This window comes from Temnothorax americanus, unplaced genomic scaffold (genome assembly GCF_048541705.1).
Source record: "Temnothorax americanus isolate GAGA-0224 unplaced genomic scaffold, ASM4854170v1 Scaffold23, whole genome shotgun sequence".
NCBI lineage: Eukaryota > Metazoa > Arthropoda > Insecta > Hymenoptera > Formicidae > Temnothorax > Temnothorax americanus.
In genome coordinates this window covers 2656334-2676713 of record NW_027509371.1, presented here as the reverse complement: position 1 = coordinate 2676713, position 20380 = coordinate 2656334, and the positions used below count along the sequence as shown (strand labels likewise).

General features: G+C 33.1%; 4 protein-coding genes across 8 annotated transcripts; 1 reads left to right on the top strand and 3 right to left on the bottom strand.

The window, feature by feature from the left end:
- Positions 1-12: 12 nt before the first annotated feature.
- LOC143898340 (uncharacterized) lies at positions 13-1784 on the bottom strand. 2 transcript variants are annotated; one of them, XM_077407735.1, is made up of 3 exons: positions 1294-1784; positions 949-1104; positions 13-860 (listed from the first exon to the last, which is right to left on the bottom strand). In XM_077407735.1, exons 1-3 carry the CDS (start codon positions 1317-1319, stop codon positions 515-517), a joined length of 528 nt encoding a protein of 175 aa, XP_077263861.1. In that variant the 5' UTR covers positions 1320-1784; the 3' UTR covers positions 13-514. The 2 variants fall into 2 exon arrangements, with proteins under 2 accessions (XP_077263861.1, XP_077263860.1); XM_077407734.1 differs by having other exon boundaries at positions 13-872; positions 1294-1774.
- A 513-nt stretch (positions 1785-2297) lies between these two features.
- Positions 2298-8412, top strand: LOC143898337 (uncharacterized). Of its 2 annotated transcripts, none has more exons than XM_077407731.1 (5): positions 2298-2619; positions 3694-3929; positions 4924-5206; positions 5392-5575; positions 5655-8412. In XM_077407731.1, exons 1-5 carry the CDS (start codon positions 2306-2308, stop codon positions 7218-7220), a joined length of 2583 nt encoding a protein of 860 aa, XP_077263857.1. In that variant the 5' UTR covers positions 2298-2305; the 3' UTR covers positions 7221-8412. The 2 variants fall into 2 exon arrangements, with proteins under 2 accessions (XP_077263857.1, XP_077263858.1); XM_077407732.1 differs by having other exon boundaries at positions 2516-2657.
- Positions 8413-8502: 90 nt separating this feature from the next.
- On the bottom strand, positions 8503-9682 carry Atpsyndelta (ATP synthase, delta subunit). The gene is made up of 4 exons (XM_077407736.1): positions 9529-9682; positions 9177-9302; positions 8897-9094; positions 8503-8819 (listed from the first exon to the last, which is right to left on the bottom strand). The coding sequence occupies exons 2-4, from the start codon at positions 9291-9293 to the stop codon at positions 8652-8654; spliced, it is 483 nt and encodes a 160-aa protein (XP_077263862.1). The 5' UTR covers positions 9294-9302; positions 9529-9682; the 3' UTR covers positions 8503-8651.
- Positions 9683-10155: 473 nt separating this feature from the next.
- On the bottom strand, positions 10156-19030 carry LOC143898336 (aminopeptidase N-like). Of its 3 annotated transcripts, XM_077407729.1 has the most exons (14): positions 18806-19029; positions 17492-18006; positions 16551-17006; positions 16030-16213; positions 14898-15048; positions 14610-14691; positions 13903-14279; positions 13307-13581; positions 12790-12983; positions 12043-12339; positions 11890-11959; positions 11366-11657; positions 11149-11222; positions 10157-10925 (listed from the first exon to the last, which is right to left on the bottom strand). In XM_077407729.1, the coding sequence occupies exons 2-12, from the start codon at positions 17977-17979 to the stop codon at positions 11406-11408; spliced, it is 2826 nt and encodes a 941-aa protein (XP_077263855.1). In that variant the 5' UTR covers positions 17980-18006; positions 18806-19029; the 3' UTR covers positions 10157-10925; positions 11149-11222; positions 11366-11405. The 3 variants fall into 3 exon arrangements, with proteins under 3 accessions (XP_077263856.1, XP_077263854.1, XP_077263855.1); XM_077407730.1 differs by having other exon boundaries at positions 10156-10925; positions 11149-11657; positions 17492-18000; positions 18806-19030; XM_077407728.1 differs by having other exon boundaries at positions 10156-10925; positions 11149-11657.
- Between the last annotated feature and the right edge of the window lie 1350 nt (positions 19031-20380).

The window sequence follows — 20380 nt, the reverse complement described above, 5'->3', positions numbered from 1 at the left end:
AATAGATACTAATTCTTTTTTGAGTGTTAAATTATTCCTTTTTTCATGGCACAATTCAAGTTTACAGCTGCAGTGAGGAAGTAGGAGCTCTAAAGGACTAAAAGATACATTATTGCTCCTTATAATATGACATGTATATTGCTCTTAATAATATAAGCGAGATAAATCTCAAACATGCTCAAATAGAAATACGTTCACACATCATTTATGGTCCTTATACGCTTGCGTTGATGTATTTCAGAACATGTTGCGAGAATCGAGTAAAATGCCTGTAGAATTCCATATGGTATAACATTATAATAGATGGAAATGCAGATTTCTCCATCTAAATATTATTACAAAACGATTTCTTGATTCCTTTTGAATGCTTCGAACGCAATCTTTTTTTATATTCTTACATGTGCGAGAAATATAGAAGCAAACGGTTGTTCACGAAATCCTGAAGCAGATGTATCTTCAGAGATCTTAGAAAAAATGGCGTTGACATTTAAACGTGTCATAGAAGAATCTGGTATCATTTGAGTTCATTATCGATTTTCATTGGTGAGCTCTCTCTGATAGTATTTAACTTATCTACAAGAGCCTGCATCGAACCACGTCTCGTATACCTGATCTTAGATCCGAAGACTCTCTGTATTTTCGCGCGTCTCTTCTTCAGCTTGGAAGCTGTTGGAGAGAACATCAACATTCTCTTAAATCTTTTTGCACTCATACGTATCGCAGTATCATCGCTTGCAGTGTCGTTTTCTTCGTATATCGTTTCGAGATTATTTGACTTCTTACTTATGTTTCTGTCCAAATAATACTCCTTGATGGTCTCTTCCTGTGCCTCCACTTCAGAGATCCTCCTCTTTTTTGGTCTGAGGATACACCTTATTGATACACGAGGTATTATGAGAAACACACGTGAAAGCTTACCACAGTCCGATATAAAATTATATTCGTTACCTTCGATTAAGGATTTCCGTAGAAACAGGCTTTGGCATCCTTTTCCTAAGAACCCTCTTGGTTTCTGTAGGCGGAGGATTAGTGTCTATGGTAAGCATCTCTAAGTCAGCTGTTATCACAGGTACATTAGTATTGTCTAAACGGTCGATAGAGATTCTGAAAAATAGAACGGTCTCATACTTAAAAAAAATAATCTTATATCTTAATATTTGAAGGTAAATTGGAACGGAGTGATAATCTTTACAATAATCAAGTAAAAAGAATTACGAATCATGAAAGGAAAACAGAATCATAAAAATTTACTCCTGCGAAATTTTCGAGGCGGAGTCTCCCTCTCAAACTTACGGATTTTCTGTCTGCTTCTCATCCATTTGGAGCGTTACAGAAATCTTGTAAAATGCTTATTATCAAAGGGTATATTAAATTTCTCGATGTCTTCCGATGAATCCTCTTTACTCGTCAGAAACACTCTGCGTCTTCCATTCTCAAGTTAAAGTACGCAATAGAAAATAACAAGACGAGGTTGACGCAGGTTGACGTCCGTAAAATTTGTAGAAAATACGTGTACGAAGAAGAAGGTACTCTTTCTTTCTCACACGGAACGCATGATAAAACGCGAAAGTCGCAATGTCAAAAGGGAGACCATCGTTTTGTACCGATTGAGTGGCACTGTACCCTTCTTTCGCGTTGTTCCCTTTATCTTCGCTCAAGAAAGGGAAAAAAGATACGGGCAAGGTCTGTTCCTTTCAAGCTGCATCTAATTTCTCGTACTTTTCAGCTTTTTTTTTCTCTTTCCCTCTCCTGCCTGAAGGTGTGAATTGTTTCATTTTCGAGTGCGGAAAGTGCAACGGAGTGCAGCTACAAAGAGCCGGACTTGTATAATGTATTATACAGAAGGTATCACTCGAAGTTGATTTCTTTCGAATCAGATCCATCGCATATCCGTATATTATGGACTATATTTACACAGCTGCAGTTTAAAATTCGATTAATAAAAATTACTGTTATTATCTGATCCAAAAAAATTTTGCTTCTTCTAATCATAATGATTATTTATATATGAGGCTCTTTCGATACTTAAAACTACAATTTTTAGTATATATTTTTTACCGTTTTATATAATTTATTGATAAGTGTATTTGTTGTATTTGAGGACAATATATATGTATAAGTATGTATATAGATTTACTCAACATTTTCTGAAAAAATGTAATAAGAAATCAGGAATTCACACGAATGGCATATTCTCCCTTTGCTTATCGCGGGGCTACATCTTTTCCCGCATGGCATATAGATAACGAGTTTTCATCAGCGCGCAGCGGCCTGTCTTGCCGATCGCATCGCAGGCTGATAGGTTATGTCAGAGCACGGACGGCAAGCTCGTCGCGCGATTTGTTTGTCGCGCAGCCCCCCGGCCCCCGGCCCCGAAGAAAGTATGGCGATGTGGGAGAGCGACAAGTTCCAAGAGGACGAGAATGCGGACGGTATCGGGGGCAATTTCGACAATATCCTCGTGACGCACGATCTGCAGGATTGCCTGGACGACACCTCGCTGGACCTGTCCAGCTTCGAGAAGGTCTACGAGCAGAGCGCGGTGTTCGATTACGGGAAGTACTCCGACGACGATGCTGCTATCAACGAGGGGCTACCTGTCGATGACAACACGGCCGAGTGAGTCCCGACGAATTTTTCGAAAAATAATCTTCCGGGTGTGTGATCTGACGATTCTTACCTTTTTTTTTTTTTTCACGCGTTCTTGTTTCCCGATCGCGCGCACGTTCTCCACGTCGCCGAGTCGCTCTTGTAATCGGTTTACTCGTCCCGTCGATATTTCGTTCGCACACCCTCGTCGGTATTTCTCGTCCCTGCCTTATAAGGCTATATGAATTTTGAAACGGCAACTTTAATTCATAAATCGCGCTTGAGGAGAATCGTCGTTGGAACAATGCGCGGATATATCTTGGGACGGTTATTATCGCCGATGTATTTCATCGTCTATGCTTCCGGGAACCTTTTAAATTTTGGTTACTTTGTAACAAATTCAAAATAAGCCATATGTCACGTATGTATTGTTACGCATTTAATAACAATAGTATAGAACCGCGTTGTGTTTTGCTCTGTTTGTTGACAATTTAATATTCATGGAAACGGGCAATGAGAACCGCAAGTTTGTAAATATGTGTGATTTTTTATTCTTTTATATTACTTAATAATTATATTTTATTTCTATTTTATTGTAAGAACATTATTTGTACGTGCATCACGATGTTATTGGCAATTTGACACTTTTGCATTCTCTTGTCGTCCTATTGAACACGAGATGCTATATTTGTTACAAATTTAGTTTCGATGATGTCTATATGTATACCAAATGTATTACTCATACTACCCTACTATATATACTCCACCTGCTAGCAAAATCCAATAGTAAAATTGGCACAAGTGCCCACATATCATTTTGTTTATTATTAAAAATTGTTAAGTCTCAGAAATAGTAACGCTAATGTAATTTATTGTCAGTTCTATCTTTATATATATATATATATATATATATATATATATATTCAACAAGAAATATTATTTAAATAATATAGTTGTATAGAGTCATGTAGAGTGGTATAGAATTGTACAGAATTGTATAAAGCGGAAAAGGATATAATTTGGGGGATATATATAATGTAAAAAGGATGTGTACTCGTATGTACATATGTGTATATATCAGTAAGTACATATTTATATTTACAGGCGTATCCATCATGCCAGTTCAGATGAAATTTATATGCGAATTCATCGAGGTCAGGATGATGCGTTACTTGAGGATCGTGCTACCTTGGGACATCCCTTCGAAACTGTCATGATTGAAAGTATAGAACCAGATATTAATCAAAAGCATATCAATCGTTACAATTGCCAATACGAAGGCTGCACCAGAACATATAGTACCATTGGAAATTTGCGTACTCACATGAAAACACACAAAGGTAAGTTTCTAGAGTAACTTTTTACGAAGAATCAATATATACTTTATGGGATTTTCAATAATAGATGTGATAAAATTAGAATAGAAAACTTTCATGACAAAATGTCTAACATATCATTTATTTTGAAAAATATAACTTGATAAAAATGATCATGAATATATAATCCGCACGAATATAGAAAACGGGCTAATTAAGAACCAAGCGCGGTAAATAATGCGCGAAAGTTTTATTTTTATTTCTATTTTACATATCTTTCAACCTTGACTGCGTGCCGACTAAATTTGTCAGACTTCAAACACTTGAGATATGTAAAATAGAAATAAAAATAAAACTTTTGCGCATTATTTACAGCGCCTGGTTCTTGATTAGCCCGTTTTCCATATTCGTGCGGATTTCCATTGGAACTTATACTTCGAATTATAAATATACAATTATTCTTTATATATTTTTCAGTTTATATATTCAATATTTTTTAAGTCTTTTTTTTTTTTCATCCTGTTTAGAATATTCATCTCGGCAATAAGTTTTATTATATCATTAGGCCTGTTTTTTTTTAGCTGAACTTCTTGCACGGTTCAACGTGAAAAGAAAAAGAGGAAAGATAAACCGTGCAAGAAGTTCAGTTAACAAGAACAGGCCTGTTTATGTTGTCTCATTTATAAAATGTCTGACCTGATATGATTATAATCATCATGCTTTGCACGTTGTGCTTGTCCAATATGCAGTTTGTTCAATACGCTATACTAACAAATTGTATGTGCTCTTGTTTTTGCATATTCCATGGGTGAAAGTATCTAGGTAAGTTTAAAAGCTACATTATCACGTGTTGACACTAGCAATAAAAATATGTTTACATATTTCTGCTGCAACTGATATTATTAATTCATCAATGGTGGCATAAAGGGAACGCTTTGACCTGCATGGCTTTCAGATACTGCAAGAGATAGATAGACCTGCAAACTTTTTATGCGGAGGGAATTCTCAAAACTTTCAGGCGAGTATCGATTTAAATGCGCAGAGCCGAGTTGCGGCAAGGCCTTTCTCACGTCCTACAGTCTAAAGATCCACATTAGGGTACACACAAAAGTAAAACCATTTGAATGCAATCACAAAGGCTGCGAGAAAGCGTTCAATACCCTTTACAGACTGAGAGCTCACCAAAGACTTCATAGTGGCAACACATTCAACTGCGAAGAGACTGGATGCGTTAAATTCTTTACTACTCTAAGCGATCTCAAGAAACATATACGTACTCATACTCAAGAAAGACCGTACAAGTATGTTTTTCGATTACTACCTATGATTATAAAAACAAAAAAGACATTACAAAAAAATCATTATTTCGAACACGTTAAATAAATCGACAGAAAAACAAATCATAAAACTCGGCTAATTTAAAAGAGTTATTACACATTGTATATTTTACAAATATTTAAGATTATCATTTCTCGTTTATTTTAAGATGCAGAGAAAAGGGTTGCGGAAAGGCCTTTACGGCTTCACACCATTTAAAAACGCACAAGAGGACACATACAGGCGAACGGCCGTACGTTTGTACCTTTGAAAGTTGTAAACGACGTTTTACTACTCCTCATAGCTTAAAGAGCCACATAAAAACACATAACAAAACTGTGAATAATGATACGGTAAGTATTAATAATAGAGGTATTAACAATAGAGTATCTCACATTAAGCATGTTAAATCTTAATTTTTTAATTTTACAGAAACATAAGAATAACAGAAGTAATGATGTGGCTGAGAAGCAGAAGAAGTTAACTCAATTAGAATTGAAACTTGTAAAGGTTAGCGCAAGCAACACCACTATACCATCGTACGCTGTCATACCAATATCCACAGATCTTATGCAAAATGATGGAAACATGCCATATGTGCCTGCGAAAAATTTAGCAGAACAAGTAACTTCCACTAATGTAATGGATATTATGACCCATCGCAAGTTGGATGCAAAGCTCGGATATATTTCTACCAAAGACGAAGAAGCCTCGAATGGAACTACGGGAGTTGCGCTTCTTGCACCGGATATCGTTTTAGATAATTTCAACGAACACGCAGTCAACGTTTTTAACAATAATGAGAACTATGACGAATTTAAAGTATTTAATCAAATGACTGAATCAAATGCGCAGCATGATAATTTAATGGATGTAGTCGGGCATCAGAATCATCCGCACAAGTCAGCTTCGTTACCAGAAGCGCACAGTGACAGTATAACTAGACAGGATCAATCTATCCCGATAAATTTAGGACAGAAGATTATGCAAGATGGTTTACAAAATGCGATAGCACATATTTCTGAGGGGACAAGTTTCACGAATAATATGAAACAGTTTAAAAATAAACCTATTACTGCTTCTGACGATGTATTTACAAACCGGTCAAATGCAGAAAATATATCTGATAACAGCAGCAATGCGTTATACGATGCCAATTGCATTACTAGTCATATTACTGATATTATAAGTTCCTCGAACGAAGCCCACCTTTTCGAGAGCGGAATGGATTCTCTCTCGTTCATAAATGACACAAATTTGCAAAATGAGTCTCTTATTGCGGCTTCAAATCATGATTTGCACGCGAACGCTGTTACAAACGCTCAGTCCGAAGCCGTTGAACTTGCGATAGCGACTGAAGAGGAATTACCTTCTTCTTGGATAGATGTGATGGCATTGGCAACCGCACCCGCATTGAGAGCACAATCTTGGTCAGAGTTAAATGCCTTTCCCACCGTTCATTCTCTAGTGGATTTAGTAGGTCCAGAGCCTTATCCGCTAGAGATGGAGACTCAATTACCTACGGAAAACTTGAAAAATGTCGACGCGATGAATACGCAGCACACTTCGGCAAACGTCGATATACAAAGCCAAAAAATTGCAGAATATGAACATAAGACAGGTAATGTAAAGAACAAGGATAGAAATATTCTTCAGGAGATCACGGCAGATGCTGATATATGTAAATGTATTGATTGTAAATGTGACAACTTACAAAATTGTCAAAACCGCACAAATAACCCGGCGGAAGTAACGAAAAAAGACACGGCACAAATCGTAAACGACTTTGTGTCATCTTTGCAAAATAAATGTTCCTGCAACGCCGAGTCCGGTGGTTGTGATTCTTGCTGTGTTGTAATCTGTCTAAAGACATTGCAGCAGCTACAGAAAATATTTAGCAACTGTTGTAAGAATACTAGCAATGCTGCTACAAATGCATGCTGTAGGGAAAAGTTGTTACCATCTTTGATGAAATGTCAACTAGCCAAGAATCAGTGATTCATAAATATTCTTTACTAATTTTAACTAGTCACGCAAAAAATAATGCTGTATCTCTATGCTAATCCCCAAAAAAGATTTGTGATTTTACACCCGATAGCTTTAAATATTAGGCAACTTTTGCCTTTCGAATATTTTATCTAGGACGAATTGAGAATATGCGACTGTACATACATATACATGCTATATCTGAGAGTCTGTTAAAGGGATTCTGCATATTCTATATATAATGTATTCTATGCATTATATATATATTTTGTGCCAAATATTTGTAGATTTTTTACAAAAGTGTTTATACGTATAAAATTACCGTTGCATAATTTATAATAATAAACAAAATGTCCGCAATTTCAAAATAATCGTTCACAAACGTAATTTAAAAAGAAAATTGACAATTGACAACATACATATGCAAGGAATGCTAGGAAAAATGCGTGCGATACAATTATTTTTATAAAAATAGGTTATTTTGACACGAACAAATGATGTTTTATAAATATATCCGGTTTCATAATTTTTTGTGCAACGCAAAAATGAATAGATAGTATAATTTTTTGATATCTAAATCACACAAGTATGCTGTTTCTTATATAGTTTTGATCTATAAGTCAACATGTTATAATATTGCTGAGAAACTTGTCACAAATTTAAGAGTGTTAAAATATGTACAGCATATTAATGATATCTTCTTTTTTAATTTTTATTTATATAAATACAAGAATAATGTAATAGTTGTATGTTTAAGAATTTTATTTATTTAACTCGTGAATGTTTGTTTCCAGATCGTATAGCGTTAACCCTAGGAATATTATTTTACTTTAGTGTTAATATTCGCGATATCTCCGAGAAAAAGCTTTTGCTAGTGCACGTTAGTAAAGGAGAACTTGATATTTCCTCAGTTAATCAGGAAGTGCCAAATACTTATAAACATCTAAAGTATTTATAATGTTACTGCTATAACGTTACTAAGTTTTAGGTTTTAACTAGAATTTAGTATTTTATGTTGCATTATTGTAACGAATAGATTGGAGAAATGTTAATTTTTAACAATTTTAGCGTGGAAATTTTTATGGCTGTTACAAGTACTTGCAATAAAATCAATGTACCTAAAATAGCTTGTAAATAGCAGCATATTTATTATGTTGTTAATGAACAAATATAAAAGCTAACTCAATAAAGAATCTATAACAACCATCCTCTATACTTCCTTCTTTTTACATCTATATTAATTTTAATGTAAAAATAAAATTTAGCACACTGTTTTTAATTAAATAAATATACGTGATTTAACACATTTTTATTGTTGTTATACTGTCATACAACAATATATTATGACAAGAATGTGTCGAACACATGCCTCTTTCTAACTGATAGCGTGTCGAGGTATATATGTGTATATATATGTAATTCCATATTATTTATATATAACACTTATTGTGTAGCTTGCACGAGAGCTTCTGCAACTTCAACAGCAATACTTGCTTCAGCCTTATCTACGTCCGACGATGCCGAGGAAAGCTGTTGTTGAGCTTTGTTAAGAATATCTCTTGCTGCCGAGTTGTCAAGGTTTTCTACTGGATGGGCTTCTTCTGCTAGAATCTACAGAATAACAAGCTGTTTTAGAATCGGATGAAAAAACTTAATATACTGAGCTTACTGAAACTTTCGATATATACCTGTACACTGCTATCCTCATTAATGGTAACGGTACCAGAGGAGACGAAAACTTTCTTGGTCGAACCATCCTCTTCGTAGATTGTAACTACACCAGGCTTCAAGACCGCCAGTGTAGGCACGTGCTTTGGTAGAATGCCAAAGGAACCCGAGAAGGAAGGTACATCGACTTGACGGATTGCAGCCTGATCGTAGAACACCTGGTGTCCAAGAAAGAGGATATTTAAACATTGCACAATCACGATACTTTTATCACTCCCTGCAATTTTCATTCAATCATACCTGATTAGCACCCGCGAACGTAAACTTCATTTGATCACCGGCCGCGTCTGCGTAGGTTCTCCTCTGGCTGCGGACGCATCTCAGGAAAGGGCGTAAAGTGCGAGCGAGGTTGGACATTTCGGCACACTGAAAACGATCGATCTTTTTTTCACAGACAGAAATACGTCGCCCTTTACATTAGTGACTACGGCGAGGCTGTTACATCACAAGTACGGGACACTACGGGATACCCGGATAACCTAGTATAACCTCATTTTTCTAGCTCTCGCTGCTGTACGACGGGGTGCGAGCGGCCTCGAATTTTCGCACGAGGTCTCACGTTTCTCGTTCGCAATAAGATTATTGTGCTCACCGTGTGCGATTTTGTCTGTATCCTGTGTTTAAAATCCTGCGAGTATCATAAAATGTGTTGCAGGAGCGCAGGTGATTCTCGCGACTCGCGTCCGCGACTCGAATCAACTGGGATGGGATCTGGTCTGGAATCTGGGATCGACCGCGCGTAAGTAACGAAGCGGTCGATAACGAGATTCGGAGATTGTGCCGCAGATGCCGTTGACGTCGCTTCAGGAATACATTGCACTATTTGTTGCACATTCCCGCCACTTTCTGCACATTTAGAATTTAGACTATTTAATTAGTATTTAGAGTGGAGTGCTGAGTAAAGTCAGAGAAGCCTGAGAGAGGGGCCATCCCCAGGGGCTCGATTCTTGAATTCAATCGCAAGAGAAACGTATGCGAAAATTCTGCTCTTACAGGAATTAAACGTTGCAAGTTGATTGGCTAAAAGCTATATGCAATGGCCAATCGACTTGCAACTTTTTTGTAAGAACAACATTCGTGCATACGTTTCTCTCGCGAATGAATTCAAGAATCGAGCCCCAGGTCTTATTTTTTTCATGGGACCGTCGAAACCCCCTGTACATATATTAGCGACAGTATATCCATTTTCGAAATTAGGACTACGTAGCCACGTTTATTTTCCGACACTGCCGACATAAAACATCATTTTGGTGCTACATCTGCAAATTGCGCGGTTTCATCTGATAATGTACAATTTAATTTTATTTAATCTGGTACTAGTATCAAGGAAAAGGTATATGTATATAAGCAATATTTTAAAGGCCCGTTCTGTTTGTACCGAATAATGTCATTGCGATTAAATGCATTTTGGACTTCGCATTTTCTTAGTTATAAATTAAATATTAGTTATTTTTATCTTAGATTTTAACTAACATCCGCTAGAAACAGGTCAACTTATAGAGGCCCTCCACCGCCCCCGCCAATTTCGATCGGCGGTCCTCTTTTATTTACAATACGTTTTTTTCACATTTCCATCATTTCTTTTATTTCTCTTACAATTTACTTTACAATATAATTTACTATTATGGAATCAACGTAAGCATTATTGTACAATTTAATTAATACATAACTAGAAACTATAAGAATAATAACTTAAAACTATATAGCTTAGTCAAATTATAATTAAGGAACAAAATATATAGCCTCTAACGAGTAACATTGGATATTGAACGCAGTAGCATTGGTTCATATTTCTGATTACATACTATATTTTCCAACGTAAATACAAGAAACATTATACTTATGATATTTTATCCTAAGTTACACAGTACAAGCTTAAAAATATTAATTAGAATGAAAACGACAATGTGACAAATTGATGAAGTCGAGCGGTCTTACTGATCGGAGTGTGGCGAATATTATTATATTATTAATTGTTGAGTGTAGCGGCTGTAAAAGAAATAAAATGTTTTCAGATTCTAATGAAACCATTATAATCATATTCCTAAGATTATTTCGATATTTTAACGCTAATAGATTATGTATTAATTTAGATTCGTACGGTACAAGTAGTTTGAGCTAACTATAGTACATAAATATAAAGCATACACAGAGAAAAATAAATTTAATAAAAATCCGATAAATATTAAATCTGTGATTATAAAATATATACCTTGTCAAGTTGTACTCTTTAGTATAAAGGTTGGAAATAAAGCCTTTCAATATTGCGATTGTAACATAGGTGATCTATAAAAGTGATACAAAATATTCATACTTGATACTTTATATTCAAAAAAATTAATTTTATCAATAGCTTCCAGACTATTAATAAAATACTATGTATTATAAAAATATTAGAAATAATTAAAAATGATTAAAAAATTATTTACAAAACAGTAATAATAAATAAAAATAATATTGTTTGAAAAATTATGCAGATAGGTCTTGATTGATCGTGATTGTAGCAGACGCAACGTCTTGATTGATCAACCCTCTATTGACGTCTTCTTCATCATAATCAAATTTGTGTAATTGATCAATTAAAGTTTGACTTTTTCCAAATCGCTTTGCAAAAATATCTGACAACTCTTTAACATCACTTTTACGCTGTTCTATCAGATCTATAATGGTTGACAAAAATTTTGGGATTTGATGAAAACGAGTCTCTGCGAATCTTTTCACCTGAAATAAATTAGGATGTTAAGGATTTTTATCATTAATATGTAGTAATTTATTTTTACGCAGCGATCTCTTGAAATATATTTTTTTGTTTAACATAATAACAATACATGGTATGCATACAAATATATTTAATCCCTTAACTGCGGAAGCACATATGTGTATGAAGCGTATATATTCCAAAGTATTATCAATAGAAAATCAATAAGTATGAATCTAGAATCATAAAACTTACCTTGGACAATTGTTCGTTAGAGAAAACGTTCGAAATGATATTTTTTATCGTCAGACTTGGAGTTAGTAATCTGTAAGAACAAAATAACATATTTATGTATAAGATACATTTATTTAAAAATAGAATGTATATTTGTAAAGAGAAATATATTACCTTTTTATATGATTCAAATTTGCTAATATGTAGTCAAGGACCAAATCGTTGCGTGCATGGTTTTGAAGAATTAAATTGAAGATATATGCATGATGCTCATCTTTAAATAATGTAGTGTTGGATGCTGCAATATTCAAATAGTTGATAATGATATCAGGATCTTCAGCACAAGTCAATATTTTCAAAAGTTTCTTATCAGATGTTCGCTGATATAGTGCCATCATTTTATCCCAAGTAGTTCTATTAGCTACCGCTAAACCAAAGCAGTACGTCCAATCTTGCCACCATTGTGGAACCCTAAAATACATACGTGTCTATATGGAAAAGAGCAGGTACATGCACTTCATACGCATAGCCGACGTTTTATTTTATCAAGTTTTGTATTTTTTTCCGTTCTGTTAAGTAAATCTTATTTTGCAAAATTAAGTGTCTGTCGCGCGCTGTTCTGTCACTCTATATTTGCCACGTGACCATAAGACTACGTGTGAACACAGTGAATGAATAAATAAATGAAAGATAAATCTTGTTATTATATACTTATATTTTTACTTGTTTCGCATATTTATTCTATCTATGTATTAAAACAAGAATGGAAATTAAGAAGAAACAATAAAGAGACTGTCTGATTTCGATGACTCGAAGAAATAAAAAGAATCGATTACATCCATATGCATACGTGCGCGCGCATACGCAACACACACGCACAAATATAAATTATGAGATAATCATGATCATAAAAAGAGTTACTTGTGAGTATCAGGATCCGCGAAATGTTCGCTTAATTTAACGGCGGCCTTTCTCTTGCATTCCGCGTGACCGACGGTACATGCCCATTTCAGGACATTTAGCCTTAGTAACTTAGTGAGATCGTCATCATCAGGATTTTCTTCGTATCCCACATTTCGAAGAACCCCGCTATCAAAGGTTTGTACCATGTATAACTAGAAATCATGAGATAATATTGAATTTTATATTGGTTTGTTGCTACATGCGAAATGACGTGAATCATATATATATATATTTCGTTAGTGCCTTAATTGTTAAAACATTCACTAGAATTCACAAGAATTATTGGTGAGTTTGCGCCTAAGTTTCCCTAATGTCCATTCGTATTAATGTTAATTAAAACGTTTCCTACGATTGTACGATTATAAAACTGACCGCCACAGACTTTATGACAAAGCGGTGAATGTGTAAATGCAGAACTGGCCAAATTAAAGAGCCAAATATTTTTTTCATTTTTATAAAATCTGTTATTACATACCTTGAAACCTTTACTCTCTGGCAGTGAAAAGTACTTCTGATTCCATTTTAATATTCGGAACATTGGACGCCATGCCACATAATCTCTCTCTAGTTCGTAGTAAGTTATAAGATCTATGAATATATAGCTATCTAGTTGATTTTTTAGCAAAAAGGCATATGCATCATCGATAATTTGAGCACGATTGAGAACGTGTATTTTCGTGTGTTGTTGAGAGGCCAAGTAAGGTATGATTCTTTCGTAAATTAGGATATCGTAATAGACACGACAGTATGCTGTCGAATTATCCATTAAATTTATTATTATAGATCTTCTTGTTTGAAATTATCAAGGTATATTTTCAAATACTGACATTTTGATTATGTAATAAACAAATTTCATGTTTGCACTTTACAATTGTTACAAAAAAATGTACATTACCAATGTACTTCACCAATGAATTTATCAATGTAATTCACCAATGTATCAAAGAATATTATAATTATAAAAATTTTGAAGCTTCTTTTTAATAAAAAAATATACTAAGAACTTAAACTTTTGTGTTGATAAAGCAAATAAGATAGATACAAAAGAGCGAAAAATTTATTGATTTATACCAGTTTGTTGTAGATTGACGATAATCCAACCTTTCGTAATAATTTGCACTCTAAAAGTTTCATTTGGTTTTAACCAACCATGGGGCATAGTATTGGAAAAATACGGAGAGCCCTCATAAGCGTAGGATATGGGTATCCACCATTTATTATTGATATCTTCAGTTGCGTGGAAATTTTTTTGATGCGTTATTGCTAAGTCACCAGTTTTGTAATTCATCGTTACATGCAGCACAGGATAACGATTTTGGACTATCCATGTATCCATTACTTCTTTTATTCCAAATTTTTGATCTCGCATATAAGGGTCGTAAGAAGCTTCGTCTTTAGCACTTTGTATGGCGCTCCAGAGATCATCGGGAACGACCACCCTATATTGCCTGAATTTGAAATATGACATTGTCATTATAGCTTATAACACATACGTCGTAGGTATTTATTTACTATTACATAATCAAACGTGAGTATTAATGTACAATTTAATTAATACACATGTGGAAACTAAAAATATAACTTAAAACTAGTTTAGTCAAATTATAATTAAGGAACAAAGTATGATCTCTTCTAATCGAATAGCATTGGGTATTGAACGCACAAGTTTATATTTCTGATATGGCGTACTATATTTTCCAACGTAAATGCAAGAAACATTATACTTATGATATTTAATGTTGCTATATGTGATAACTATATATAGACTACATACTTACAGTGTAGCGAAATACTTGGTGATACCCTTTTGAAATACCTGGTCGCCCACTGCATGATGTAACATGCGCAATATAGCTGGAGCTACGATACACAGCATAAAATACTGATTAATAATACATATAAAGTATATTTTATATACTTGTATACATAAAATTAAGACATATGTGAACGTATTGCGCAAAACGAGAATTTGTTGTCTAGTCACTTTTTGTTCCGCCTCTGTCCTTCGTGCTATTCTACATTAAGCTAATCATGGACGATGTTTCATTTTATTTACATAATTTTACCTTTTTTACGAACTTGATCAACAAAGAGTTGGTTATTCAAGTGATCGCCGAAGTTCAATGTAACAGAACCCGATGAGCCATCATCTAGTTGGAGAGCAAGATGCATGGCTCCAGTAACGAATAAGTGCATTGTCCGCCAGCCTTTAAATGTCTATAACATCACAAGAAAACAATTTTTTTATATGACTAAATATAAAAATTCAAAGATAAATTCGCATTTATATATATATATATATATATATATATGTAGGTCTGGAAGTATGTTCCGGGACTTTTATTTTTGGTATCGGTATATGCAGGGTCATTTGGCAGTTTCCAGGACTGTCCTGGAAAAAATTGAAGTCCTACAGCTCTTTTCGGGACAGTTTTTTGAAACTGATTACATATATGCGTTATATTCCAGGACTGTACATTTCAAAAAACGTAAACAGTCCCGGAACATACCTCTGGACCTACATATATATACATATATATATGTATATACATATATATATATATAGGGATACAAACCTACCTGTGCGCCACTTTTAATAACTTCGCTATTTTAATTTTTATTATAATTTATTTATGTTAAATGTTAACCGCGCGTTTCACGTATATAAATTCTTTTGAGAAGATCATACTTCAATTATTTTTTAAGATAATGTACATTACTGAATATACAAAGATAAAATCAAGATATAAAAATTCTAGAAGTTAAATTCTTTTTGTTAATTATTTATTGTTATATAGATGCAAAAAATAAAATACGTTGAAATTCTAATAAAACTATTACAATAATAATCATTGTATCGTCAAATATGAAAATAATGTTGAAACATAAGAGATTAAAAATAGTAAATCTTTTAATATGAGCTTGGGAAAAGATAAGTGCTGAGAACATAATATTCTCGAATTTTAATAGAAATTGGTATTAAATGTTTCGTTCTAGTTATTCGCGGAGAGAACAGTGTTACAATCTTTTTTATAATTCTAAATTAAAGAATTGCCATTAGTTATTTAGCTTTGTCCTGATACATTTTATAAGAATATAGAAATATTTAATGGATGTTATTTTGATCTTAGAGAATGAAGTGCATTTCCAACTTTTCTATTTAACGAGCAATTCATTGCATTAGTAATATTAAACAACCTTGTCGAGGAAATACGCCTGGAAATACACAGCAAATCCTTCATTTAACCATATGTCAGTCCACCAAGATGGGGTGATGAAAGTGTTGAACCACTGATGTGCGATTCCATTCGCTACAAAAGAAGCTACATTCCTTTTCTGAAATGTAGGATTCTTGCTATCATCGTAGACAACTTTCGATTCTCTAAAAGACATAACACATAACATAACATAATATTCAAAATGCTCAGTTTTTTTTTTCATCGTTAGCATGCAGTCTAATGTGTTTATATATATATATATATCATTGAAAGAAAGGGTGACATTCACATCAATTAAACACGTCAATTTGTTTTAAAACAGCCTAAGAATGTATATATGTAAATGAAATTTAAATATCCGTAAAATACACATGTGTTTTTTTTATCGTTGTTAATTATCAAAGTTTGAATGCTAGAAGTTATTCGTCAGTTCTAATAGCTTCATATTAATTTTTTTTATTCATGTACATATTAATAAATGTCTTTAGTTATGAATATTACTGGTAAATGATAATTCCCCAATCTCCCATGGAGCTGTTGGGATAATTTGGTACCATGACGTGATCTATTTTCGGTACCCCTTTGGTTATACCGATATACTCCTCCAAGAGCGGCGTGAACCGTTCGGCAATGCTTAGCACGAATCTTGCTTGCGATGTCAAAGACGATCTGCACCACACATTAACGAAATGGTTGTTAGTAACGCGAACAAAATTTGATATAATCACAATTCCCACAAGATAAGTGGGCATTAGATAAGTGCGGTTAAAGTGTGTCCATTTCATGTCATTTGCTACGTAGTCCTCCCAATGGTCCTTTTGGCTCGGCCAATTTGACAATACATTGTATTTCTGATGATGCATCACGGAGATAATGAAGTAAGCACTTTTCGCTGGCTCGTCCCAACATGGAAATATTTGTCTGGCTTTATTCGGCAGGAGGTATGTTGCGGCCAACCTGTGATTTTAAACAATTTTATAAATAAGGACAAAAATATCATTCATAGTACAAACTTACCACTCATAGCGAGAAGGACACGAGAAGTTAAGGAACACTAGTTATTGTTTATATATTATATGTTTATTATATTGTATGTAATTATTATTTTGTTGAGAGTAGAAACAGAAGTATTGTACTCTGCTGTCGTTTCATTTTGAGCCAAAGTAAATATTCTTTTAAACATTACATCCACTTTTTGCAAATACTTTATCGTAAATATACTTACATACTAGAAAACGGTTTTATAATAATAAAATGGATACACATTCTAAACTGTGTTTCGCCGTGGTTTATATATGTTGTAAGTCGAGAACGATGAAAGTATAGTAAATAAAAAAAGGTAATAAGTAAAAGTAACAAATAAATAAGGTAACAACAATAGTATTTACGTATGTACGCGTTACAAAGTATATATTTTTAATATTTTTAATATTTGCGCTTACGTCCTGTAATATTTTTTTTTTCCTGCCTCGTCTGTGTACGGAATTTTCATAAAACCACCACTGCCAAAATCCTTCTGAGAGAATTCACCAGCAAACTTCATGTTCAGGGTGTATCGGGAACCAGGATACAATTGCTTTTCGAAATGTAGCGATAATATATTCGTTTTATAGTCATAAGCATGTTTCCACGGTTTATATGGTAGATAGATTGTGTCGTTCATCAATGTTGTCGCCGTTTCATCTATTTCTAATCCTTGCGAGTGTAAGCTTATGGTAAACGATTTGCGAACAATCGTGAGAGTGACTCTGGTTTCACCGTGAAAAGTATTGCTTTTTTCGAGATCCGGAATAATCAGACTAATGTTATAATCAAATGGAAATGAATTGGTGGGTAAACGATGCAAATGTTCTGGATCATCGGCGATAGAAAAGTCTGTGACTGTGGCCAATATTAAACCGATATGTAATAACAATTTTGGGAATTTCATGTCTATACTCGTCTTAGGTTTCTGTAACTTTTCGTTAAAAAGAAAACAAATAATAATACAATGCGGTACAAGTTATTGAAATTTAATATTAATTTTTATATAAAAATCAAAGAAACAGAAGAAAATAAAAAGAAAAACACAATTCCAACTTTTATCAAGGCGATTACATGTACGACCTACTTCACGGAAAATTATGAATATTTTTTAATAGAATATTGGATGTATATCTTGATGTGTACTCGCAATAAATTTATTCTGTTATTCTTATATTTTCTTAGAATTAAGAGAAAATTATTTTATTCAGTTTTTGAGAAGGAATTTACGCATCTAACGCGACGTGTGTATATTTTTGATTTGGCTATATAGAATATTTCATTGGAAGTAAAAAACGTAAATATTGTTATAATATGTAGAATTTGAATTATTTCAAAGAACGAAAGTAATTAACATTTTTTATCGCATGACCGTTAATTCTATTTATTTGTTAATAACAATAATAATTTTGTCTTTTGTTTAACATTTTTTCTACGTTCGGAACGTTATGTGTATCAAGATCGTTTCAAAATTTATATTAAATTTTTCGCTTTCCAGTTTTCATTATGCAGAACGATAAAAACAAATATGTTGACTGATTAAAAAAATACTTTATTTAAAATGAAAATTTACTGCAATCTATGAGTATAAGTATAATGTTGAGGAAATAAAGATAAATTTCATCGTGTATTTGTCTGTCGAAATTATTTAAATTACGTTTTATACATTTCTTTGTATCTCTTCAACGAAATATAATAACTAATTATAATTATTATTGCTCTTAATGACTTACCTTGTGTATTACACTTGTACGCTGATTAAGCTACAGTTCTTTGCAGCAATTAATTATGCGCTCTCGCCACGAAAACCGTTAATATGAAGGATAGTTCAGCGTAACTGCATGCCGTTCGACCCGTTCGACCATCTCGAAAGAACACCGAATACTGACTAAAATATGAGAGCTTTCCAGCAAACGACACAAGTCGACACTAACGTCGTCCTATTTTGCTTTTTTGCAATGAGTAACGAACAAAACAACACTTGTGTCGCTTGCTGGATTGCTCCCAATGTCAATCTTCGAAGTTTTGATAAATACATATAGGTATGTCATGTAAATACACAGTGCCTCACGCAACTGTTTGACTCGTACCGTTACACATTTTTTTTAATATTTGTGGTCAAAGATATCTACAAGAAGATCATAGATAATAAATAATATGTGTTTGTTTATATGTTAATTTTAAAAAGTCGTTTTCGTCAGTTGATGTGCTTCTTCGAATCAGTTAGATAATACTTGTATAATACATTTGTCGTTAAATACTAGCTGTAAGATCATGTCGATATAGAAGATGTCTCTTATCAAATTTTGAAATAAAAATGTTTTGTTTTCGATAATAAACATCGAAACGCGCACAGAGTCCCTGAGTTATAAACGATTGGAAAGGAAAATTTTATTGAGAATTAAGCTTATAATTATTACAGTTATAGTACATTTTTTGAAAAAAATATATTTATATTGTATAACTTGTAGCCATTTAATGTCAGAAATTCACACAAAACTAATAAGAGAAATCGAATTTAGTCTAAGGTATATATTATAATTGTACTATATAATTATTATTAACATATATGTAAGTAGCGCTATTAGAAAATGATACTATCACATAATATCTACAAAATATTATATATTCAGTTGAAACTATTCATTCGCATAATCTCCTATGCTGAGTAATAAATCAATGTTAGTGCGTTTATAAAAGATATTTTACGAAAAATATCAAACAACATCAAATCTAATACTATATATAAATTATTTGTTATAAAACAGTAAAATTTCATAGATGATTTTATCGATAGCTTCCAGACTATTAAAAAATAAAATACTAAATATTAGATATAAAAAATTAAAAGTATTAGAAATAATTAAAAATTACCAAAAAATTATTTACAAAAAGGTAGTAACAAATAAAAATGATACTGTTAGAAAAATTATGTAGGTAATTGTATGTCTTGCATCACCTTTGATATTTTTTACTGATCATATCAGTTGGTCACTTAAGTTTGATTTTTTCCAAATCGCTTTGTAAAAATATCTACGGACTCTTTAAGATTATTTTTACGCTTTTCTATCATATTTACAATGTTTGCCGAAGAGTTTGGATTATGATGAAAATAAGTTTTTGCGAATCTTTTCACCTGAAACAGGTTAGAATGTTAAGGATGTTTATCATTAATATGTAGTATAAATTTATTTGTATGCACACACACACACACACACACAGCTATGAAAATATATGCAATAAATAAAATAATGAGAATGGGGGTTGTAAATAATATTAAACTTTGAAGAATGAACAGAAATTTTTAT

Excerpts from the sequence above, each read along its gene's own strand:
- LOC143898337 (XM_077407731.1), top strand. The coding sequence starts at position 2,306 with ATGTCAGAGCACGGACGGCAAGCTCGTCGCGCGATTTGTTTGTCGCGC. Across the intron at positions 2,620-3,693 it reads GTCGATGACAACACGGCCGA|GCGTATCCATCATGCCAGTT; the intron begins GTGAGTCCCGAC and ends TTATATTTACAG. Across the intron at positions 5,207-5,391 it reads ACTCAAGAAAGACCGTACAA|ATGCAGAGAAAAGGGTTGCG; the intron begins GTATGTTTTTCG and ends GTTTATTTTAAG.
- LOC143898336 (XM_077407730.1), bottom strand. The coding sequence starts at position 17,979 with ATGAAATTCCCAAAATTGTTATTACATATCGGTTTAATATTGGCCACA. Across the intron at positions 16,214-16,550 it reads TGGGGAATTATCATTTACCA|AGAATCGAAAGTTGTCTACG; the intron begins GTAATATTCATA and ends TATGTCTTTTAG. Across the intron at positions 11,658-11,889 it reads CTAACGAACAATTGTCCAAG|GTGAAAAGATTCGCAGAGAC; the intron begins GTAAGTTTTATG and ends AATTTATTTCAG.
- LOC143898340 (XM_077407734.1), bottom strand. The coding sequence starts at position 1,319 with ATGGATGAGAAGCAGACAGAAAATCC. Across the intron at positions 1,105-1,293 it reads GAGAAGCAGACAGAAAATCC|AATCTCTATCGACCGTTTAG; the intron begins GTAAGTTTGAGA and ends TCTATTTTTCAG. Across the intron at positions 873-948 it reads ACGGAAATCCTTAATCGAAG|GTGTATCCTCAGACCAAAAA; the intron begins GTAACGAATATA and ends TGTATCAATAAG.
- Atpsyndelta (XM_077407736.1), bottom strand. The coding sequence starts at position 9,293 with ATGTCCAACCTCGCTCGCACTTTACGCCCTTTCCTGAGATGCGTCCGC. Across the intron at positions 9,095-9,176 it reads CGTTCGCGGGTGCTAATCAG|GTGTTCTACGATCAGGCTGC; the intron begins GTATGATTGAAT and ends CTTGGACACCAG. Across the intron at positions 8,820-8,896 it reads ATGAGGATAGCAGTGTACAG|ATTCTAGCAGAAGAAGCCCA; the intron begins GTATATATCGAA and ends GTTATTCTGTAG.